The 24,490-nt window shown below is 45.8% G+C and overlaps 4 protein-coding genes across 4 annotated transcripts, besides 23 other annotated features; 3 read left to right on the top strand and 1 right to left on the bottom strand.

Moving 5' to 3' along the window:
• Positions 1–447: part of a mobile genetic element that runs on past the window's edge.
• Positions 257–669: a mobile genetic element.
• Positions 448–1,076: a mobile genetic element.
• Positions 1,077–1,142: 66 nt separating this feature from the next.
• Positions 1,143–1,146: a direct repeat.
• Positions 1,147–1,309: a long terminal repeat.
• Positions 1,147–8,209: a mobile genetic element.
• Positions 1,156–1,212: a dispersed repeat.
• Positions 1,213–3,036: a mobile genetic element.
• Positions 1,921–1,953: a tandem repeat.
• Positions 3,035–4,902: a dispersed repeat.
• Positions 3,151–3,758: a mobile genetic element.
• Positions 3,154–3,758: a mobile genetic element.
• Positions 3,838–4,103: a mobile genetic element.
• Positions 3,838–4,106: a mobile genetic element.
• Positions 4,901–8,208: a mobile genetic element.
• Positions 7,275–7,384: a mobile genetic element.
• Positions 7,676–7,729: a tandem repeat.
• Positions 8,047–8,209: a long terminal repeat.
• Positions 8,210–8,213: a direct repeat.
• A 602-nt stretch (positions 8,214–8,815) lies between these two features.
• Positions 8,816–8,995: a dispersed repeat.
• Positions 8,996–9,173: 178 nt separating this feature from the next.
• Positions 9,174–9,448: a dispersed repeat.
• Positions 9,449–9,882: 434 nt separating this feature from the next.
• On the top strand, positions 9,883–10,692 carry EKO05_0001012 (uncharacterized protein; the record flags this gene model as incomplete). The annotated part of the gene is made up of 1 exon (XM_038944866.1): positions 9,883–10,692. The coding sequence occupies one exon, from the start codon at positions 9,883–9,885 to the stop codon at positions 10,690–10,692; it is 810 nt and encodes a 269-aa protein (XP_038801778.1).
• An 11-nt stretch (positions 10,693–10,703) lies between these two features.
• Positions 10,704–10,744: a tandem repeat.
• Positions 10,745–11,148: 404 nt separating this feature from the next.
• Positions 11,149–12,003, top strand: EKO05_0001013 (uncharacterized protein; the record flags this gene model as incomplete). Its single annotated transcript, XM_038944867.1, has 1 exon — positions 11,149–12,003. The coding sequence occupies one exon, from the start codon at positions 11,149–11,151 to the stop codon at positions 12,001–12,003; it is 855 nt and encodes a 284-aa protein (XP_038801779.1).
• A 1,768-nt stretch (positions 12,004–13,771) lies between these two features.
• EKO05_0001014 (uncharacterized protein) lies at positions 13,772–18,726 on the bottom strand (the record flags this gene model as incomplete). Its single annotated transcript, XM_038937393.1, has 3 exons — positions 13,772–14,584; positions 14,633–18,388; positions 18,445–18,726. 3 exons carry the CDS (start codon positions 18,724–18,726, stop codon positions 13,772–13,774), a joined length of 4,851 nt encoding a protein of 1,616 aa, XP_038801780.1.
• A 298-nt stretch (positions 18,727–19,024) lies between these two features.
• Positions 19,025–21,680, top strand: EKO05_0001015 (DNA helicase; the record flags this gene model as incomplete). Its single annotated transcript, XM_038944868.2, has 2 exons — positions 19,025–19,041; positions 19,295–21,680. 2 exons carry the CDS (start codon positions 19,025–19,027, stop codon positions 21,678–21,680), a joined length of 2,403 nt encoding a protein of 800 aa, XP_038801781.2.
• Positions 21,681–23,846: 2,166 nt separating this feature from the next.
• Positions 23,847–23,912: a tandem repeat.
• Positions 23,913–24,490: the final 578 nt, after the last annotated feature.

Consider the following 24,490-nt stretch of genomic DNA (forward strand, 5'->3'; position numbering starts at 1 on the left):
TTTATAATAGGGGTTATTTATAGCTAGATAGTCTTTATAGGCTCTAAGAAGTAAAGTGTAAAGAGAATATAGCTAGGAAACTGTAGGTAGGTTACAAATATCTAGGGAGTAAACGCAGAAGGGTAGGCTCTACCACCCTTTCTAATCTTCCCTAGCAAGGTCCTTATTTCCTCCTAGTTCTACAACCTACCCTAGGACTAGGTTATTTAGGTTAGCCCTAATAGCTAGACGTTAAATAAGCTTAGTCTTGCCTAGTTAAAGCACTTTAATACCTATATAAAGGCGCGTAGTGTAGGTTTATATAGACTTCTAATTATAGATAGCTATAAGAGCTATAACTTACATAGACTCTATAAATACTGTAAGGAAGAGAAGGTTATTATTCTCTGTATGCCTACGTACTTGTTACACCTGCTACAGCTACTTAATATAGGTTATTTCTTGCCTTTAAAGCAGGTATATAGGGATAAGATTAGTAGCTTAGCACAGTACAGCACTAAGCAGATTAAGAAGGAGGCCTTCCTACCAGCCTTCGAAGCAGCTTTTAAGAGGGCAATTACAAAGGAGAATATCTACGCAAGCTTTAGTGGTGCTAGACTAGTCCTGTATAACCTAGAAGCTGTAATATTAAAGCTTAACGTAGTCCTCTGCACGCCTACTCCGCTACAGCTAGAGAACACCCCCTAGGAATTTAAGACACTAGGCAACCTTTGTAAGATAGAGGCTTAATTAACACTAATTTGTAATTGAGTGCAACAGCATAGAGATTCTCTTGTTTCTCTGCTACTTAGAGCTGTTACGCAGCTTAATAAAGGGGTTGTGTTAATAGGGTATGAAACTATGTTAATACAACAGGAAATAGCTAGGCTTTAAAAGGTAGTAGAGATAGTAACAGAGGTTAAAAGTTAAAAGAGAAAGTATGTTTAGACAGCTAAGACGCTTACAGTAGGGGAGTTAGCAGATTTAATAGCTAAAAAAGAGGGTAGTAGGGAGAAAGATAGTAAAGAGCCTAAAAGGAGAGTGCGTACACAGAGGCGCTGCAGGCATTGCAGAGAGACTAGCTACAACGCTTACACTTGCGCAGTTAGAATTAAGGATCTATCTAATAGCAACAAGTCTAAATAGTATTTCTGTCTTCTACAAAATTGTCAGATAACCGACCTTGCCGAACCAAGTTAGGGGTTTAGAGTTAACCTTGGTTAACTTAGGGGCTAGCGGCATACACACATAAAATGAGCAATTAAGACAGATAATTATAAATTAATTACCTTTATTATTATCTTTGCACATTAAGCATATTATCTAATAATTAAGAGTCTTACTAATACTACTAAAATACGCTTTTAATATATTGCTATTAACAATGCGTAATTTAATAATAATTCTTATAGATTACACAACCTACACACTTTAGTTATATTAAGTGCAGACCTGCTGCGCCTCTCTAGACGTATAGGAGAAGATAGACCTAAATTAGACTATTGCTCTAAGGACTAAGCTATAAGTACCTAACGCCCTAGACATTACTAACTATAAGAGGAGGTAAGCCCTTAGCAATAATAAACAAGGAAACCCTTAGCTTCCTAAAATTGTATCTAAACTATTAGCTAACAGCCTAAAGGCATAGAAGGAAGATAATAACTATTAGAAGAGCTGCCTTAAATCCTACAAGATAGCGGATAGAGACTACTATAAGGAATAAGCTAACCTAGATAAGGTAGTAATATTTATCTAAAGCTTAGTATTACCTTACCTTATTAAGAACTGCTGCTAACTAGGTAAATTAATTTAAATATAGCTTATTAGCCTTAAACATACAGTTGGTATTAATGCTAAAGAAGAACAATTACGCGCACAACACTAATACCTAGCTACCCTTAAACTTATAAGATAACCTAGAAGCTAGGATACCTAGCTTCTTAAGTATAATTATGCTATAACTAAAACTAAAACGAAGGGTGTTACTAAAATATACAATATACAAGACACTATTTAAAACTTCTTAGATTTAGTAATAAAAATAGCGCTAACCTAGGTAATAACATTCTAGGACTATAGCAGACAAGAATAAAACATAACTTATAAAGAAATAATAAAACGCTTCTAAGAGTATATAAGTAAGTACCACCCTAAAAGGAGATAGTAAAGGGGCGCCTTTACTGCAGGGAATAACTTAACTCTTACTACTAGTAGTAAATCCACCCTAGACACTAACAGGGACGCCTCTTATGTTGTTAAAGACGCATTATTTACTCCTACTATATAGGAGAGTTAGGGAAGACCTTATTAAAATTAGAACTTTAGTTAAATAACTATATCTAAGCAGTCCCTAAAAGGGGATACAGCAGCAGCTAGAGGAGTAAAATGCCCTACTTATAGACAACGCTATAGACTAGAAGATTACTACTACATCTATAAAGATAAAGCACTAGAATAGTTTACCCTATATAATAGAATTTCTAAAATAGTATAATCTATAATAGAACAAAATACTAACCTTTAAGATTAGGTTAGATCTGTAAAACAAGCTTACACTAAGACACTAGCTATTAAGACATCCTAAACACTAGAGGCACCTCTAGGTTAACTACAGGGACAGAAGATATTAATAATTAACATAAGTCTGGTTAAAGAATTATATAATATAGAGCTACTAAGCTACCCTCTTAGGAACTCCTTTATTCTTAACTTAGGATTAATAATCTATATTATAAACAACAAGGACTAGATATAAGACCTTACTCTACCTGTATTAAACAACTACCTATAGGTAGGAGACTCCTAGGTATAGATATAGGGATATAGCACTGTCTATCTCTATCTATTAAATATAAGCTAACTAACTACTCTTAAACTATACAACATAGCATAGTGCCTAGACATACTTTACAACCTTGTCTCTTTCTAACAACTACGTTAACAGGGCATCTAGTAGGACACAAAAGGAGATCTAACTTAGCTTAGACAAGTAGATAACACAGCTATTACATCCTTAGATAAATAACATAGATAATAGGTACTTAGGGAATAGCTATAACGTACCCTACGGACGAGCCGGTTACCGGACGAGTCAGTTACTTTTGCCAAGCCCCTACCAAACTACCCTTCACATACTAATGCCTTCTTAACAACACTATTCAGACGCGTTAAAAGAAGCTCAGATACAGCTTGCGCTTCAGGCTCTTAAACAAGACGCGACACTCTCTCAGCGACGCGCTGCAGCTATCTACAGAGTCTCTCAAACAACACTAAGCAACCAACACGCAGGACAACCTTCACGCGCTAATTCTATAGCCAACTTGCAGAAGCTAGATAACAACAAGGAGAAGGTAATTGTTAAACATGTTCTTGAGCTAGACGCGCGAGGGTTTTCCCCTCAGCTCTTAGATGTGGCTACTATGGCCAATTCTTTGCGCGCTGAGCGTAATCTAGGTCCTGTTAGCGCAAACTGGCCTAGTACGTTTGTTAAGCGGCACCTAGAGCTTATAGTCAAGTTTAATCGCAAGTACAACTACAAGAGAGCCCTCTGTAAGGATTCTAAGGTTCTACAGAGCTGGTTTAGCCTGGTAGCTAACACTAAAGCTAAGTATAGCATCCAGGATAAAGACACGTACAACTTTAACAAGACAGGCTTTATAATAGGCCAGATCTCCCTAGGAGCAGTTGTTACAGCTTTAGAACGACAAGGTCGGCCAAAGGCTGTCCAACCAGGCAACTGGGAGTGGGCTACGGCTATAGTAGGCATCAATGCCAAAGGATAGGCCATTCCTGCCTTCCTTATCTTCAAGGCCTACCACCACCTCTCTGCCTGGTACAAAGAAGAGGATCTGCCTTAAGACTGGGTTATTGGAGTCTCTGATAACGGCTGGACTACTAACAAGCTTGGTCTGGACTGGATAAGCCACTTTGACAGGCATACAAAGGAGCGTACTGTTAGCACCTACCGTTTGCTCATTATTAATAGTTATAAGAGCCACAACTCTCTTAAATTCCAGCAGTACTACAAGGATAGCAAGATAATTGCTCTTTGCTTGCCTCTCTACTTATTACACCTTACACAGCCTCTTAATGTGGCTTGTTTTGCTGCTTTAAAGAAGGCGTATAGGTGCTAAGCCAAAATACTTATACATAACTAGATTAACTACATTATAAAGACAGAGTTTCTACCATGCTTTATACGCGCCTACAACGCTGTAATTACTTCTAGGAATATCTAGGGAGGGTTCTGAGGCGCTGGACTGGTCCTGTTTGACCCACAACGGGTTATAAGCAGCCTTAATGTAAAGCTGCGCACGCCATCACCACCACTACCCGTCAACAACGAGCTCTGGCAGTCGCAAACCCCAAGCAACACCCTTAAACTAGGGTTGTAATCAACGCTTGTAAAGACAAGGATTCAGAGGCATATAGATAGCTCGCCTACCTCTATAGTTAAAGCGTTTAAGAAGGTCTTAAAGGGGGCAGCTATAATTGCGCACAAGCTAGTGTTAGCGCAACAGGAGATTGCTAAGCTTTAAGCTGCTAATAAGGCAGCTATACAACAAAAATCACACAAAAGAAAGTAGGTTAAGAAAGAAGGTACTCTAGTAGTTAAAGAGGGCTAGCGATTAACAGCCCTAAAAGAGTTTGGGGCGCGTTGTGATGGTAAGAAGGCAAAGAAGCAGGTGCGCGCTGAAGTGGGTGAGCCTTCCCAAAGGCGCTGTGGACGGTGCAGTGAGACTGGACATAACACGCGAACGTGTAAGAAAGAGGTAGAAGTAGTTTCTAAATAATATTACAGACTGTACTGCAGTTTGTAGTGTTAATTCAGGTTGTTTTAGGTTATAATGGGGTGGAGTTTGGTGGGGGCTTGGCAAAAGTGACCGACTCGTCCGGTGACCGGCTCGTCCGTGGGGTACGTTAGACAGCGTTTGCAATACAACTAATATAAAGCTAAGCGCCTAAGACTGCTACTGCTCTGCTATAGCATAAGCAGATAGGGCACCCTAAAGCTGCTACTATTAAACACCTTATCTAACAATCTTAGGGGGTAAGAGTTAGGGGTATTACTACAGTCTAATGTGATGCTTGTAGACAGGCTAAGACTAAGAGGTAAATTAGTTAAACACTACAAATAAGCAATAAAGGACTAGGAGAACGCATAGCAATTAACTTCTACTTATATAAAGAAAGAGGCTTTACTAAGAAAAAGAGCTAATTACTTGCTATTAATAGGCAATCTAGCTTCCTCTAGGACTTCTATTTTAAAGATAATTAACTAGGAAAGACAATTATCTACTTCCTAGACACTCTTACACAGTTCCTGTTAAAACAATACAAAATCTAGGTTAAGGTAATTAAGTGTAATAGTAAAATTACTATAATAAAACAAGAAGTATTAAGATAGTGCGCTGCATAATTTAATTAGGCTTAAGCCTTCTGCACTAGACACCTAAGTACAGAACAGAGGTGCTAAACGCTTAGGAGGTGTAATAAAAGATAAGGCACGCACTATAAGATTAGATGTAAACCTACTATAGGAAATATAGCTAGAGATTATAAGGGCAGTAGTGTACCTACACAACTAAACACTAAGGTTATTAAATAACTAGAAAACACTCTATAATGTGTTCTTTACCTATACAGCTTAACAAGCTAGCCTAAATATATAAAGTAGGAAACTAAACTAGGCATATCTAAATATATATAGATGTAAAGCCTTTGCTCTTATAAGTAACACCCTTTAAGGAAAATTATAACTCTAGTAACTAGACCTAAGAGCATAGGTAGAATAAATGTTTAAGGATACTAATCCTTAAACATATATTAGATATAGATTCTAACCTTAGTAAAAGTTATTAGTATAAGAGATGTAATCTTTAATAAGGATACTGTCTTTAGTAGCTAGACCTAGGACCTAATAGACAACCTTATGCACAGCACTCTTAAAGAGATAGTAATATAGACAAGAAGCGTAGAGCTTCTACCTCTACCCTAAAATAAGGCTAAAATCTAGTTATTCTATAAGGATAACACTATTACACACTTAAATACTATAGAAGATTAACTAGAATATAATAATAGACAGAAAGCTAGACATATATATCTAACTCCTCCTCTAACTCTACTACTAGTTACGTTGTTAATAAACATATTATTATTATCCTAGTTAGTAAGAGGTAACAGCTAATTAGGAGTTAGCAGGTAGCACTAGTTAACTACTAATTAGTTAGAATTAACGCTAGCGTAATCTTAAGGAACTTTATAAACTATCCTGTAGAAAGCTGTATTTATAGCTAGCATATAAGGCAGATGCATAGGCACATACTAGGGCAATAATATTAATAAAGCTAGGTTAAAATAAATGTTAATAAAGGGGCTTAAGCCTTATTAAAGCTAACTCCTACTAGAGCTAACAGCATAATTGAACCTAGAGGACTACCTACTTTACAAATAGTTTAAAGACGCTAAGCAAGAACACCTTAGCAGCTATTAGAATATAAAGTTATAGTCTAAAGTACCCCTAATAAAGACTAAGGTAGCAGGACACTAGATACTTAATTATATATAGGTATACACGTATAAGCTTAATACAAACTACTACCTACTTAAATATAAGGTGTAACTAGTAGTCTAAGGTAACTAGTAACAAAACATTACTTCTAAAGATACCTACACAGCAACACTAGCTAGCAGGTCTTTTAGAATACTTATAGCAATTTTAGCAGCACATAACCTAGAATATAAGCAGTTTAATATTATAAACACTTTTATTTATGTATTAATTAACAGAGAAGTCTATATAAGGATGCTACGTAGGTATTAGAAACTAGGTATAGTCCTACAGCTACACAAGGCACTATATAGACTAAAAATCTCTCTACTCCTCTAGTAGAAGGAATTTACATCTACTCTAGTAAGCTATAGATTTGCAGTTGTTCCCTATAAACCCTACTGCTTACTTAAGAATAAAGTTACTATCTTCTTCTATATAGACAATATTATTATAGCTTATTACCTAACTAGAAAACATAAGGTAGATAAGGCCCTTAGCTATATTACTAATAAATACTCTATTACAGGAGGAAACAATCTGTAATAGTTCCTAGGAGTAGAAATAACCTAAGACTAAGACAACCTAAAGATCTTCCTCTTACAGGCGTTATATATTAACAAAATTAGCTCTCTAGCAGATAAGACAGACATATAACATAACACACTAATATTAAGTATTAAGCTTCTACTAAATAAAAGAGAAGCTGTAGTATTAGAAATTAACAAATACTAGAGAAAGATTAGATCTCTCCTCTTTGCTGCAGTTACTACTAGGCCTAACATTGCCTTTGCCACATCTAGGCTAGCACAGTTTCTAACTAACCCTAGACAGCAGCATTATAACGCAGTAGATTAAGTACTATTATACCTATAAGGAGCACAAGACCTATCTCTTACCTTTAGAGGTAACAAGCACCTAGTAGTTACTAGTAATGCATTATTTGCTAATAATACTCTTAATAGGAAGAGCTTTTAAGGATATACTATAAAACTATATAGAGGACTTATTACCTAGAGAGCTAATAAACAAGACACAGTTACTATATTAATAACTAAAGCAGAGCTACTTACCCTAGCACAGGTAGCTAAGGAAGCTATCTTTATCTTACAACTATTATTAGAACTTAGTATACACCTCTTATAATTAATAATTACTATTTAATATAATAATACCTAGACTATCTAATTAATTAATAAGGAAGTCTTGAAATTCTAAACTAAACTATAATATATAGACATTTATAACTACTAGCTGTAATAAGAGGCAAATAAAGGCACTATATTAGTAACCTATATCCTATCTACTAAGATGTTAGCTAACAGATTTATAAAGGCTCTGCCTGCAAGCAAGTAGTTAACCTTTCTAAGGTAGCTAGGACTAGAGAAACATACTAAACAAAGAAAGCCAGCTAACACCTAGATAGAATTACTTAACTTAAAGCTTGCTAACCTAGAGGTACAATAAGAGCCAGTTATGTCTAGCTTTAATAGGGCCTTAAAGCTAAGGGGGGGTGTTAGATAACTAACCTTGCTAAACCAAGTTAGGGGTTTAGGGTTAACCTTGGTTAACTTAGGGGCTAGCGGCACACACACATAAAATAAGCGATTAAGACAGATAATTATAAATTAATCACCTTTATTATCATCTTTGCACATTAAGCATATTATCTGACAAAAATACAATAAAGGGTGGTGGTGCTGCAGAAGAAGTTGAGTACTAATTGACTTTTGGTGGGGTGGACGGGTCGCTTAGGTTAGACGGGTTACTTGTAAACTACGTTATAAGGTATACCGTATAGACAGTTAGACTTTTATAAAATTAGACTGTAAAGCCAAAATCAGGTTAGAGAGGTACCTGAAATCAATTAAGTTGTCTAATTATTTATTACACGTAATTCGGTACTATACACGTAAAACAGTCCTCTATTACACGTAATTTGTCTCTGCATTCTGTTTAGAAAGATTGATTAAATTTTCTAATTATTGTTGCACGTGACCTGGCTTATAGTTGCACGTGACCTAGGTCTAGTTAGCCCCTAGGGTAGACTCTCTTACAGATGGTCTTAAGATACTATACAGTACCATACAAATTACAGACTTAGTTAAAGTAGACACCCCTATCCGATTATTAACATGCGCTTACAACTCCTGCTGCGTTACACTAGTAGGCACCAGCAGGTGCTGACAACGCTAAAATTGACTAAAACGCACTCACCACACTCTATAGAAATCGGATAAATTGTGTGAAGTAGACAGGCCCTAAGTAAGCATAGTATTAGAACACAGCTCTGTCTACCATGCTAAGCATCTAAAAGTTAACAATGCTCACTTAGATAGTAAGCCTGTGGCCAGAACAGTACCAATTGCTAACCAGGTCAGAGGTAGACACTGCCACATGCTGGAGGCTGAGAGTCGTTGCTAATCAGGTCAGAGGTGGATACTGCCACATGCTGGAGGCTGACGTAGTGCCAGAACCTAATATTTTGGTGGTTCGGCGCATTAACTAAATCTGTGCATTAAGTGCACGGACACGGTAGTGTGCTAGGTAAGCACTAGGCAGTAACTATAGCTTTTTTAGGTAATTAGCTTATATTGCTGACGTGAGAATACAATTTCGTAGTTACTAATGTAGAGCATACTACTATGGTAGCTGGCATAAGTAGTGTAGGTGGGTCCGGCATAACTAGGGTGTCATCCAAATGACCTGGAATGGCCCCATTAACTAGATTACACCAAATCCCCCCTATTTTAGTATATAATACAGTGTAAACCTGCCTTTAACTACATTAACGTGTTATAGATGCCCATGGTGGGTACACAAAGTACTGAGTAATCAATTCAATTCACCTGAAAAATACAGCCGGACACCCCTGTCGTGCTTCCCCACCTACACTACTTATGCCAGCTACCATAGTAGATAACTTAAGATTAGAACCTAACTAGTACATATTCTTCAGGGATAGAGCTAGGCTTTATACGGTGAACCTATTATCAGGCTGGTCCTAGCTTCTACCTAGAAGGTTCTATCAGTCCAATTCTATTCTACAACAGCTGAGTTAGTTTACACCCCGTTAGCTAGTAGCTAGGAAATTGAACTCTTATGCTAGATAACTCTTGTACATGTTTTAAGTTAGGCAGCTATATTACCTACGGTCTCAACGCGGTAATTATACACATCCCTTCTATTACTCTTCAACTGGTTGTTGTTAAGCGTCCCTATCTATATAATGCTTTGTTTATTTCCTCTTAATTGATCCAACTCATCTCAGCGTTTTAAAAAAGCACGTACATTCTTTCTACCACTGACCCTCCCAAACATTCGTCTACATTATCTTCTTGACATACACGATGAAGATCTCCGCAAATTTCATTTGCGCTGCCTTTGCTGCTGGTCTGGTTCCAAAAACTATGGGATCAGCTCTGCCTCTGCCAAAGAGCATCCCGTGGGAAACTACGACGCATAACATACTTCTCTCTGAAATTGGCCCGTTCAATCTGACACCCCAATCGGGCGCCTCAAACCCTTCCTCCGGTGCTTTAGACAAGCGGAGCGGCTACTCTGCTCGCGTCTGTAAAGACATAAGTGCTCAATTTACACCTCAAACAGGCGGCGTTTGGCACTTCAGGGAAGCCAGATGTGACCGGAGTGGAACAGATATCAATACCTTCCGAGTCGAATGCTTTGGCGGAAGAAACTGGATCGAACACCTCCCCCAACGAAAGGGGCAATGTGGCCCTCGAGAGTGGTGTGTCGACTATCATGGTCGCAACGCCAAAGGAGATCAGGCGAACGATGTCTTTTGTGTCAACCGAAAAGACATTCATACCTGGGTGGCCAACACCCAAACAAGACAAGAGGACGTCGTTACTTGTAGTGCTGGATGGACAAATGACTACAAACAGACAGCCTACGCATCTCTTGAGGTTGATGTAATGGATTCTGCCGGTATTAACGCAATCGCGCCTCGAAGCATTTTTTACAAACTAAACCAAAAACTCATTGGTATCTCGCGTGGCAATGACCCTTTTGTTGGTTCTGGAACGATTGCTATGCCACCGGGCTCAACGATACAGGCTTGTGTTACTGCGTATGCTGCACAATCGCAGATTCTTAACATACTTGGCGCTATGGTTGCGTTCTCTCTCGTGAAAACATAAGGTGGAAACTGTTGTTATTTGTTGTTTATTAGTATTTACTGTTTTTGTATTTTCAGTACTGCGTAGACTGTTTCTAATTCTTATTTACCTCAATAGCATTCATAATTTACACTTACTTTCACATTATTCTTCAAGTGCTGTTTGATAGGCTGTTCAATATCTATAACTTACTTAACAACTAAAGATTTCAAGTACTTACCTGTTGGTGGGAGAGAAGATAGGGATTAGACTGTCGATTGAGTACTACGAGAGAGCGTGGCTATATACCTACCAGCTTATCCAGTACAGGAAGGTCCCGGACCTTTTCAGGCCTGGAAATGTCTAGGCCTAAAGAGGGCGTGGAAATTTCTAGGTCTAAAAAGGGCCCAGAAATTCTCTTTTAGGCTCGCAACTTCCACAACTCCCACAACTCCCGCGCACCCAACTATTGCAGATGTCGCAGAACATCTGCGAATCATGGTCACATCTCCTTCTTTCGACCCATGGCGTGAGTCTCCCAGCAATAAGTCTACACTATCCGTACAAAGCTCTCCCCTCGGTCGTGACCCAGTAGATGCACAGCAGACTAGATCCCCGGCCATACCGTCTTGCGCCGACCTGACTGATACCCCGCCTCCACGGCCACAATTCGAGCGTGCAATCTCCTCGCCGAGGCTGTCATCTCATCCCGAGGCGCCACGTTACAGCACGTCAGTCGATATCGATTCGGATACATTCACAGATACCTCCTTACTGTACTCAAACATCCAACGTGCTGGGCCACAGTTCAATGCATCTGGCCCTACCGATCAGTCACGACGGTCTCCATCAAGCACCAACGTGTACGATATAAATGGCACGCTCGAGCTCTGCAGCCGACGTAGGCGCACAAACGTGCGTGACAAGAGCCCATGCGCTCGAATCGCTGCACGGCGCTCCAGGATCCAGCCAAACATCGAGTCTTACTACGACTACATCATGCCTGATCAGGTCAACGACGGCACCGGTGTCGACACAAACACCGTGAATCCGAATCCGGGCGCCCTTCCGTCCCGCTTCCTCGCACGAACCATAGCAGCCATGCAGAACCTCCAAATCTCATCCCCCTCAAGTACTAGCGACGTGGCCCCAAGTACTCCAGAGCGTTATGAAGTCCACTTCGAATATCCTGTTGTGACTTTTATTCATAGTCCGGTTTCAAGCACGTCAAATGTGCCTGCAGTGTGTGTGCGTGCCTGCGGAACGCCACCTCCTCCAAGTCGAAAACCTCCTGCGCGGTCACCGGATGAGCGGGTTAAAATGCCAGATCACTACCCGGCTTGTGAGCGCTGAGAGAGTATGATTTGGAGAGGAGAGGGAGGGTAGTTGGATGTGGGGGAGGACTGTATATCAACACTGTATTTTCTAGCTTGGGCGTTAAGAAATCTAGTGATGTATCGGATTTCAACGGCAGCTGCACTGCGGAGGCGTTAGCGCAATGATGATTGTTATTTGAGCCTTTGCTGAGATATAATGTGCACTGACAGACGCTCGAGGCTTGAAGACAAACAAGAGAGCTCAAAGCGTTCATAGTCTCCCAATGGTTCTGTTACGCACCAATGGCTATCTCCAAGCGCTGTATTCCCGAACATCCCGAAACTAAATTGTAATAGTATCAGCATTCCTCCCACTATCAGGCCCGAAACCTCATACATTCACAATCCATCTTGACCCCAAGCTTCCCACACAGCTTGACCAGTCCCACTGTAACGTTCTCCGCCGTTGGCCACGCACCAACCTCTATCACCAATATAGGCTCAATCACCCCCTTAAAGATATCAAACTCACATATCCCCCTCAGTAACTTCAAAAACCACTCCTCAACCTCATACGCCGGGCCGCCAACGAAAAACTTGCTCTTCTTTATCCCACAAAGCAAGTCAAGCGTGCGAGGGCACAGCGGCGAGGCTATCATTGCCGCTGGGCCCTGTGCTGGGCAGAAGTCGTTGCACTTTCCAGATTGTGAGGAAGCAGAATTGGACCACCGTGTCTGTGGCAACGATGTCTTCGGCACCAGAGTCGAAGATGTGGACTTATTTCGCGTGCAAATACGCAAGCGTGGATGCGAGACATTGGTAGCGCGATAGAAGTTGCGGGACGGGATTTTCGTCTCTGGGTTGGCTTTTTACGTACCTTTCCAAGCTTGTATTGATAAGGGGTTGAAGAAGAATTCGACCTTTTGCATACTTTGGGAAGGATTTTCACTACACTCGGCGACTGCACCGAACATCGGGGCGATGTGAGGGTGGCTGGGCGATTCCGTGCTTCTCATGAAGTCTAGATTTCGAACCGCGCATACCGCTGACTATTGTGCTGCGTCCGGTGTACACGCCTTCAGTGTTCTCCTCGTGAGTCCGTGAACCGCGAGCCGACTGGCTGGCTGGGGAAAGCGGGCAGTTCCACACAAACTTTTCCATTCCAACCTGCCATTCAAACTGCTCAGCAAGCCTCTGAACTTAAATTCGGGTGTCGGTTTGTATAGGATTCCTTCTAGAAATGTGTCAATGCCGTTTTGCTTGACAGGCGCATGCCCTTTCGTGAAACGAAGTTACGTCCCCACTGAAATTTCCTAGGGCCTCTAAAGCGCTTGGTTGAGTGCTTCTCTCTAGCGCTAGCATCGACTGTGAGATCGAGGTCTTCTGTACTGTAGCACTGACTCTTTTAGCCCCAAGCCAAGTTAGAATGTTGCTGATGACTTCGTGGTATGGTTGTAAATTCGTAGGGTCTTCAAACAAGATTTCACGTAGTTGTTCGACACTTTCGCCAACAACAACGGACAGCATTTTTACAAGCCCGATCCCCAACGCGAAAACATCCGTTTTCGACCCGGGAAGACTAATCTGCCCGTCTTCGTGAAACGCCTCTGGGGGCCGCATAAAGGCGCGTCGCGATAGCTTCACTTGTCGTGGAAGTTTTGTCACATGGGTGCGACTGCTGCGTGGTAAGTGTGCTAGAGCTGGATTTATTACAAGACGCCACCTACACAACAATAGAAACCGTTCTTCCATTAATGTCATCTATGCGAAGACTTAGTTCCAACCCTTCCATCAACCAACTACATCTATCCATAGTTGAAAGGGTTTCGGCACAGCGGACAACTCGAGCTTCCACTTGACTTGAACCACTTGAATAAACACGCACCGTGGAACGCGTTCCTGCATGTACCACATCGCTTGTCAGGCACCTTTCTGTCGGGCCCCACAATACTGTAACAGATCGCACACTCCGTCTGGCCCTTCAGTGCACCTTCGACGTTCCTTCTCCACGTGCTCAGCGCATCAATGAGGCTGCCATTAAAAATCGTAATCGCGCCCAGGGAGGTACGCAGCCAGGACTGCCACTTCTGCTCGTTGACAGCAACGCGGTTCAGCCCTTCGATGTGCGCATTTGCCAGTGGAAAGGCGAGAGGGAGTGATATGCGCATGCTCATGGTTTGCTCGTCGAGTATATAGCTCGCCGTGATCTCGCGTGCGCGCGGCGCTACACGAATACTGAAAGTGTCGTCAGTGGCCGTGCCGGACCATGTTGTTACGCTATCGAGCGCAGCGGTAATGACAGGAGGTGAGATGTTCTTTTCGGTCCAGGGTTCAAGGGTAACAGCGATGGCCCGGGAGCGGGAGGTGAGCGCGTTGAACCAGGATTTCGTAAGGGACGGCATGTGCAGGAGTGTGAGGTAGTAAAGATGTGTGAGCAGCCACTGTGTGTCTTGCTTTGGAAGCTCGACATCGGGCTCATACTTTGTGATGTCAAGTTTAGAGACATCGACGGGCTTGTTGTGGGCGTGGCCGAGGAAGTCGAAGGTAAAGTCGAGCAATCCAGGCAGAAATTCGCCCTCTTTGATGTGTTCGATATAGTCGTTCTTGACTTTGAAAGACTGTGCTTGTTAGCTCATAACGAGACTTATTGAAGCAGAGAGACTTACAGCATGCTCGAGATGGTCGAAAACAAGCAGCCAACTCAGCAGATACCCCCTCAAAGACAACGGAACATTGCGCTCGAAATTGACCTCAGCCAAAGCAGCGACTGTCGGTGATTCAATAATCAACGACAGTAGCTCTTCTGGGAAGCGAGCTGTGGATTTGGAGAGTGCCGCATCGATCGAGATCTGCTCTTGGGCCGCAGGAATCTGCTTGTGCAAAATGTTGAAAGCAGTCAGCTGGACCGGCTGCGATTCTACGTATAGAAATGGGTAGAGCTCGTCTGCGGAGTCAAGATGCTCCAGTGGCACCTTCGCGATCTGGCGTGCAAGCACATCATTCACCATCCTTAGAGGCTGATGGAACTCATCCGGGAAATGTTGTGAGTGTTTGAGCAAGTTGATGAGACCTGCGGCAATCGACTGCTCCGTCTCTTCCCAAACCTCGATGAGGTCGTCGTTGGGATCCTCAATCTGGGTTAGTGTGCGCAGCTGTGCATAGAGCTTCAAGGATGCATGAGTGAAAGAAATTGGACTACTTGACGCAATCTCGGCGTCTTGGAGCTCATTGGTGCGAGACCAGGCTGAAGAGAGTGCGTTCAGAATGTCACCCCAGTGCTCACCGTACAGGTCGCTCATTAGCGGGAGCAAGACCGTCAATGCACGACAGACCTCTGCCCTGATTTCTAGTGACCCGTGTGTCCTGTCAAGCCACGGTACGATTTGCTTGACAAAGAAGATGAGACGCTGCTTGGCAATGGTCTCTGCAATACCATCCTGAGAGAGCACTGTGTTGAGAACTACAAGCTGGCTGAGACTCTCCTGCGGCTTTTCGTCAATGTCGAGACCAGTCAGGTCGGCGACAATTTCACTGCACATGCGCTCGCAAGATTTTGATGCTGCAAGTGGTTCCCTGAACGCATTCAAGTAAGCAAGAAGAGGGATGACTTGCTTGTTCTTTCTGATGGTTTTCAAAGCATCTTGGATCTGGACAGTCCAGGAGTTCGTCCACCCATGCAACATGATGGCATCAGAGACCAGAGTACTGTAGGCACGTGCGGCGTAGTAAACTTGAGTTGAGCTGCTCGCGTCAATCCGACCAAGGAGATCCCTTGCCCAAGTCAGCAATGAGTCTTTGTCGTTGTTCTCAGAAAGCGAAGACATCGATCCGTGTACTCGTGTTATTTCTTGTGTGATGAATTCCTGAGCATCAGATTTGAAAACCATCGCGTCGTTCTCCACATCAGCGTTGTAGCCCGTCCAGAGGCCGTTAGCACCTGCGAGGCCCAGGTTGTCCTCTACCAACTGGACCGTAAGAGCGATGTTTCGCAAGTAGGCATTTCGCACCTGAAGTGGTGCGCTTTGCACCCTGGCTTGTGGGGTTCTAGACAGCTTTGCTACATACTGTGCAATGCGATATGCTGCTGAGTAGCCATCTGCATCGCGGCTGATCTTCCTCGTGTCAGCGGATGCTAAGGATGGCTCTACCAGGTAGGTTGCACCACCAAGTGAATTGGTAATCGCAAGCGCAGATTTCGGTACAGAAGCTAGGAATGGAGTCAGGGCTGCGTCCCAATCCTCGATGCTGGGAAACAAGTTCGCATTCGTCTCCCAGGTTTCGCTAGACTTGAAAGATTGTTTAGCCAGATCCACCAGAGTCTCGATAGATACTGATGATGGTGTTGCCTCTCGTAGTCCTTGGTGGATGAGATCGTGCATTGAGTGTTGTGTGCCTGTATCGGATGCAAGTACTGTCCGTATAGATGCACTGACGGTGGCTGCGCCTTGAGCAATTTCGTCGTTCGGCGACTCAGAAGCGCGCAACAAAGCTTGAAGGAGTTCTCCACCTTTCGGTGTGGCAGCGAATTCTCTCAACATAGACGGATTTGATTTTACGATTTGGCGTAGACCTTGCAGCGAGTAGAACGCATGTTGCGATATCGAAAGCGACTGTGTTAGGTACGCAAGTACGTCATCAGTGGTCTCTGGAGCCAAGATCTTCGCTTGCGATTGTAAAATGCGCGTGAATGAATCCCACTCTAACGAACCCTCAACAGCGTCGTTCACACTTGACTTGACGAAGCTCTGCAACTCGGCATCAGAGCTGGCCAGATCGAACGACTCTGGAATTTTCGGAGATGTAAGCAAGGCTTCGAGCGCATTCATCTTGGCTGGGGAGTCGCCTTCCTTCAAGATCGCCTTGAGTGTCGCACTCCAGGCGCTCTTGAAGACAGTTGACTCCGCGAACGAGTACAGAATGCTCACCAGCTGCGTCGATGATGGTGACAGGATGATGGTAGGCAGATCATCGTGGATGAACTGTCCCAATTGCTGATCGACAGGCGCTTTCGCCAAGTTTGAACCACGGGATAAAAGTGCCGCAATCGTGCCAGCAGCACCATACGGCTTTCCATTTCTGTTCTTGACTACAGCCAAAGCCTCGGTGATAATGGAAGACTCTGCACTCCTAATCGATTGTGCCAACTGCGATGCTGTGCCTTCCTTGAGAGCATGCTCTTGCAGTGTTGCATACCGTGTCCCGTGCTGCAGCACAGCGGTTTGAGACTTTTCATAGTCCTTGGACTGCTCAGGAGCAGATGTCCTGATGTCGTTGACAAGTTGTTGTGCATATTGTGGCCATTGTCCAGAAAGCGCACTAGTAACACCATCGATCGCCAAGGCTTTGGTAAGAAGGCCAGTTGCGTTTGACGGCAAGCTCCATTGCGAAGTTTCTAGCGAGGGTCGCAAGTATTGGCTTATCATGGGCAAGACCACTTTTTGAACGAATGTCTCGCTGTCGCCTGCCGACAATCGTGCGTTGACCGTAGCCAGGACATCGAAATATGCAGTATATGCTGCATCCTGGTTGTATTTCGGTTCATTCTTACCAGCGATGCCAGCCTGGAGAGCACTCAGAAGATCTACAGCATCGGGCGCCTGGCAGGGCAGAACCTCGCCAGGGAGCGCCTTGAAGAGATCGACCAAGCGGTTCCAGTAGTCTTGTGGGCCGAATTGAGAGCCCTTCTTCAAGAACTGGCGCAATCGCCTGTCGACCGATGTCTTGCTCTTGTAGTGCTCGGTCCACGCGGTTGGGTGGGCTGTGGTCAGCTGAATCAAAGCTTCGAGGAAGTCGTACGCGGAGCCAGTCTGGTCGGAGTTGAGGGCCACCGAGAGGTAGGCTTTGCTGATGGTCTCCAAGTTCGCACTCGCGGCATCTGGCTGCTTAGTCAGGCACGTCTTGAGCAGTCGGTGCAGCGAGCGCCGTATCGAGACATCGACATGTGACGCAAAATCCCAGAGCTTCTTGTCGCTGAGTAATGTGTCGTAGTCGGCCTGGAACTTGGACAGTTCCTCGGGCGCCAGGTTGGCCAGCAGACTGGCCAGCAAGGCTATGCACGCGGACATGACGCGGCTGTACTTGGCCTGGGCATCGTCTGCGCTGACGGTGCGCTCGTCGCTGAGTGTGGTGGGGCTCTCCTTGTCGACGGCATCGCGGCAGTACTCCAGTATGGGCTGCTGGTAGGCTTTGCGAATATTCTGGATCTTCTCGGGCGTGGCGAAGACCTGGCGCAGGGCATTCTGGGTGGCTTCGACCACGGCGCGGTCGCCGTCGTAGAGGCCGCACAGCCATGCTGCGACGCTCCTCGACATGTGGCGAGCAATGCGCTTGCCGGCAGACACGGCCATGAGGCCATGGACCGTGTGGGACAGCTGGCGGACGGCCTTGGCATTGTCTATCGAGGTGCGCGGGTACACGGTGATCTGATTACCTCATTACTACAGCCCTTTGCTACTGCTGCTCTCCCGGCAAGACTGACCCATGCGTCCAACACGCCCTCCTCTACCGGCGCCTGCAGCGCGACAATGTGTGTCTGAAGGTCCTCGAGCGCCTTCGCCTTGGTGGTGCTGTCCTTCTTGGACAGGTTGCGGAAGAAGACGACGACATTGGGGTCTGATATCGCCGACAGGTTGGGCGGCTCTGCGACGTATGACAGCTGCGATGCGCTGCCTCCAAAGCTCCCACCAAACGCGGGGGCGCTGCCGAACGTCGACGCAGCGCGCGCACTGCTGGCCGACGCCTTGGCCGACCGCTTACTCATGCTGTGTGTGGTATTATATGCGAGAACACAAAAATAAAAAAAAGGGAGCGAAACCGAGAAGCACAGCAAGCAATGCTTTCGTGTGCAGCGGCCAGAGACGAAGTTTGTGTCGAATCTGCCCACCACGCCATGACGATTGCTCCCAAGGGCGGTGGTGGGGCGGCTTCACTAGCCCCCTGTCGCCGCTAGCCGAACATGTGATGGCGCGTTTTGACAGTGCAGGCACCGCGCTTTGTCTGGAGCTCGACAACTCCAAGGCTCCGTCGCCACGACAGCTTCCGCGCGGGCGGTCGTCAACATGAAGTTCCTTATAGAGTGAGTTGTCTTCGCCATGTTCGTTGTTGTAATTATGGGCGTGCTTCCCACCATTTCGTGGCAATGCAGCTGCACGTTCTGAAAGCACCCACCCAATCGCACGCCTCTCGTGGTCACATCCATCACCTCTTACTTCGTCCGTCACGTGTCTCTTCCGTCTCGCCTATCATCTCCCTCTGCTTGAACTCACTTCAACTTTCTCCTGCCTCTCTTTGCAGAGCGTCCTTCCATGCCCACGCTCACACCTCAACAGCAACCTGCCGGTGCTCTTCCCGTACCCACGGGTCTACCCCGAGCAATATGCCTACATGTGCGATCTCAAACGCACCCTGGACCAGGGCGGGCACTGCGTTCTGGAGATGCCTTCAGGCACGGGTAAAACTGTGTCTTTGCTGTCTCTCATCATTGCCTACCAGCAGTTCTACCCGGAGAAGCGAAAGCTGATCTACTGCTCTCGAACCATGTCCGAGATCGAGAAGGCGCTGGCTGAGCTGAAAGCGCTGATGAAGTACCGCACACAAGAGCTCGGTTACGAAGAGGAATTTCGAGGGCTGGGACTTACAAGTCGAAAGAACCTCTGTCTGCATCCGAGCGTCAAGCGCGAGAAGAGTGGTGGAGTCGTGGACGCCCGGTGTCGCAGCTTGACGGCTGGTTTCGTCAAAGAGAAGAAAGAGCGTGGCGAGGACGTCGAACTTTGTGTGTACCACGAAAACCTAGACCTTCTGGAGCCACACAACCTGATACCACCTGGCGTCTTCACCTTCGATGGCCTGCTCAAGTACGGCGAGCAGCAGAAGCAGTGTCCGTACTTTACCGCCCGCCGCATGATGCCTTACTGCAACGTCATCATATACTCTTACCACTACCTGCTCGACCCGAAGATTGCAGACCGAGTGTCGAAAGAGCTGTCGAAAGACTGCATCGTTGTTTTTGACGAGGCCCACAACATCGACAACGTATGCATCGAGTCGCTGAGCATTGATCTGACCGAGGACGTGCTGCGGAAAGCTACCAAGGGAGTCAATAACCTGGATCGAAAAATCACAGAGATGAAGACTACTGATGCTGAGAAGCTGCAAAGCGAGTACGCAAAACTGGTAGAAGGTTTGCGCACCGCAGAAGAAGCACGTACAGAAGATGCATTCATGGCAAACCCAGCTTTGCCCGACGATCTCCTTACCGAAGCAGTTCCAGGAAACATCCGACGTGCAGAGCATTTTGTCGCCTTCCTGAAACGCTTTATCGAGTACCTCAAGATTCGAATGCGTGTTGTACAGGTCATCTCTGAGACTCCACCCTCATTCCTCGAGTCACTCAAGAACGCCTCCTTCATCGAACGCAAACCCCTGCGCTTCTGCGCCGAGCGTTTGACTTCGCTCGTACGCACACTCGAACTTACAAACATCGAAGACTACCAACCGCTTCAAGACGTTGCAACATTTGCTACTCTCATCGCGACCTACGGGACTGGTTTCCTCCTCATTATTGAACCTTTCGAATCCGCCACCGCTCAAGTGCCCAACCCTGTCTTACATTTGACCTGTCTCGACGCCGCGATCGCCATCAAACCTGTGTTCGAGCGCTTCTACTCGGTCATTGTGACCTCAGGAACCATGTCACCCCTAGATATGTACCCACGGATGCTCAACTTCAACACTGTCGTGCAGGAATCCTTCACTATGACACTTACCCGCAAGTCCTTCCTGCCTATGATCGTTGACCGCGGTTCGGATCAGAACCAGATCACATCTGGATTCGAGCATCGTGGAGATATACAGGTGCAGCGCAACTTTGGCAACCTGCTCATCGAGTTTTGCAAACTTACCCCAGACGGCGTCGTAGTCTTTTTCCCGTCTTACCTCTACATGGAGCACATCATCTCCGCTTGGCAGGGCATGGAGATTCTCGACACAGTCTGGAAATACAAGCTTATCCTCGTCGAAACACCCGATGCGCAAGAAACAGCACTCGCCCTCGAAACGTTCCGCACCGCATGCAACAACGGCCGCGGTGCCGTTCTGCTTTGCGTTGCACGTGGCAAAGTCTCCGAGGGCATTGATTTCGACCACCATTACGGGAGAACGGTGCTGTGCATGGGCGTGCCCTTCCAATATACCGAATCGCGTATCCTCAAAGCGCGCTTGGAGTTCCTGCGTGAAACCTACCGCATCAAGGAGCAAGATTTTCTCTCATTCGATGCCATGCGCCACGCCGCGCAATGTCTAGGTCGCGTCATCCGCGGTAAAGACGACTATGGTATCATGGTGCTGGCGGACAAGCGGTTCAACAAGAAGATCACGCAGTTGCCCAAGTGGATCCAGCAAGGTCTCGACCAGAAGAACACAAAGCTGAGTGTCGACCAGGCTGTAGGCACAGCGAAGCAGTTCCTCCGCGATATGAGTGTGCCGTGGTCGCGGAAAGAGGCTGAAGGGTATTCGAGCTGGGGCATCGAAGAGCTCGAAGCGCATCAGAAGAAGAAAGGCGAGCTTGGCATCAGCGGTACGGACTACACTGCTTTGCGTGCACTCGAGGGCCGTGCAGCAGTGGAGCATATGGATGAAGGCGATGAGTTTGCGGGGGGGCTGAAGGAGGATGAGTTTGGAGGGCAGGATATGGACGACGTCATGGCTGACTTATAGAAATTGTATAGGGCACGGCATATTGGCGTCTGTAGGTATCTACCACAGGACATGGAATCAAATGACCACCAGTTAGGTCAATCACTACGATTCGAACTGCCTCTTCTCACTTTCGTTGCGTAGACCAACCACCCGAATGTTTTTTGGTCGAAGACAGCATAAAGTGCCAGTTTCAATACATGCCTGGCATACGACAGCACCCAACTGGACAAAAGGCGTTGGTGAAATCTAGCTCCAGCGTCTGGAGGGCACACATACTCTGACGATGAAATGCCATTTGAGCGTAGGCCGTTTCATACCTGGCCCGGGCGTGCTCATGCGCTAGTTCCAATTTTCATTGAGCACCACTTTGATCGAAAGATTGCGAATGGCTCTCCTCCACAATGTCCCAAACCCCTCGATCCATCGTGTATGGCTTATTTCGAGTCCGGCTACTGATCTTGATGCTGGCGTGTCTGATTTTGGCAACAGCTCCAGCAGGAAACAAGTACCTTGGACCGCAGTCAAAGAATGGTGAGAGGTCGTGAAATAGGAACGGAAGTACGAATAGATTTTTAGCCAGATACACGTCTTCAGCTTCCTCGTGCAAGATTTTAGAGACCCGGAGGATGGCAAGTGAAGGCTTGCTGCAATGCTCGTAGCCGGTAAATCGAGAGACCCTCGTGACTGAGTACTCGTCCGGTGTGTAGAAGGATTTTCCCGACGACGAGGAGTTCCATGTAGACTTCAAGGCGCAGCTCTGGCGGGAGATCCATGAAGTGGAACGGTGCGGCTGACACAGCTGACGTTGCAGAAAGAGGCATATTCTCGGGGCTATTGCCAGGTGGCGCGAATGCTCTGGGGTCGGGAGGAAACTGTATACTTTATGGCAGTATAGGTGAAGAACGTACCGATTGGGTCGGTTCAAGTGACTGGATAGGAGGAAAAGCGAGTAGTAGGGTTGGGAAATTTGTGAAAACTCAGAAGCGAGATGAAGGAGCTCCTGGGTGAAAAGCGGAGCAAACAGTAAGCAAGATGAGATCCCTGGTGAAACGAACTTCTAAAAGACTACAGGATTAGATGTGAGAAAGGTCGACGTGAGTTTGGAAGCTTCGTAACACACCCCCTAATGCTCACACCTGCGAATTCTTATTCAATCGGCCTTCATCCAGACACAAAGTCGTGCCAATACAGCATGTTCGCTCGTATCAATACACTGCAGCCCGGTACTCGCGATCATGGTAGCTGTCTACCCCTTGCCCAGAAGCATCACTATCTTTTTTTAATCGCATTGACTCCATTAATTAACACCCACTAAGTAACACTGTCTTAACATCGCTTGAACTATGCGTGGACAATATCAGGCATGATTCTTTTCCTCCTCACTTTCTGTCCTCGAGCTAGGTGAGCTGAGCGCTCACGACTATTCCTAGGTCACGTGTAGATCGCTCCATAAGACCGTGAGGATGTCCACCAGAAGAGGGTTGTCCTACGGTACACATAGCACAAATGTCAAGGTCTCACAGTGACCTTGAGGCGCGAACATGTGCTATAACCCAGGTCGAAACAAGAAGATTACTTGTTCTCTCTATATGGAAAAAAGGAAACTCGCACAGCTGACACGCTACTGGAGCTCTACTACCCACCCGCTGATCATCCATTTACCCAAGGTCTAGCAAGCTTCCCCGAGCTCATCAGCGATCACTCCATCCTCCCGACAATGCCATCCTGAGACAGCTTCCGCAGACACTGTTCCCTACTCCCCCCTAAGTTATCACGACATGCCTCCACAGCGTGTCCAACCGTAAGTAAACGGCTACGGCAAAGGTCGATTGCCGTAAGTAACGGCAATTATCGTTGGCCGTTACGTCCTAAAATTACGGCGCAGGCCTACTTTACAGCGTAGAGACGTAGCTACAGGTATACAGTTGCTATTTTTAGTCTAGCGTAGTTAATAACTGTAAAGGAGGCCTATCCTGTAACGCCTCTATACTTAGAAACGTGTTCTATAGGCTTTATCTGCCTTTATGCGTGTTAATATTAAAAAAAAACGCAATAATCGCGTTGTGGCGTAGTAGGGGAGGAGGTGGTAATACTGTTAAGGCCTCGCGTTAGGCGTGGTGTTAAGTTTTAACGATAGTAGCCCGTGCGCCCCCCCCCCTATCCCCCCATTGTTAACACTAAGGTTAGCTGTACTATAACTGTGTTATAGCTTTATGTATAGCTACAGTACGTATACAGCTACAGCTTATATAATTACCATTACTTACTATATTTACGGCCGTAACCCGTAACCGTTACGGGCCGTACTACGTACGGTTGGACACGCTGTGCCTCCACAGAACCTTCTGAATCCGATATACCCGATACTCGACTCTGTCAAACTCGGGTACAACCTTGTCCCACATGATTCGGCTCCGGCACTCACTCAGCAAGCACAACAACAACCAAATGTGAAGTCCAAATGTCAAGAAGACCATGCCGCAGCGTCCGATCACCGCATGTCCCTCTCTATAGACACGCGATCAACGCTTAATCTCCACACCACAGCCAGTGACACCTATAGAAAAGAAAATCAAGCCAGGAACCCGCACCCCGGTAGTCACTCCCAGCCGTACCCCCATACCCGCCCAAGCTCACCCCAGCCCCAGCAACGAAACACTGAAAGCCCGCCCACCCGACCCTTGCACACTCTTATACCAAAACCATCGCCCGTCGCTTCACCGTCCCCAGACAAGACACCTGAGAGCGTAAAGACACGACCGACGCACGCCAGCACAGTCGCTGGTATCTCACCCACCACATCCGCCATACCATTGACATTGTACGAA

Source organism: Ascochyta rabiei, chromosome 2 (assembly GCF_004011695.2).
Source record: "Ascochyta rabiei chromosome 2, complete sequence".
Classification (NCBI taxonomy): domain Eukaryota; kingdom Fungi; phylum Ascomycota; class Dothideomycetes; order Pleosporales; family Didymellaceae; genus Ascochyta; species Ascochyta rabiei.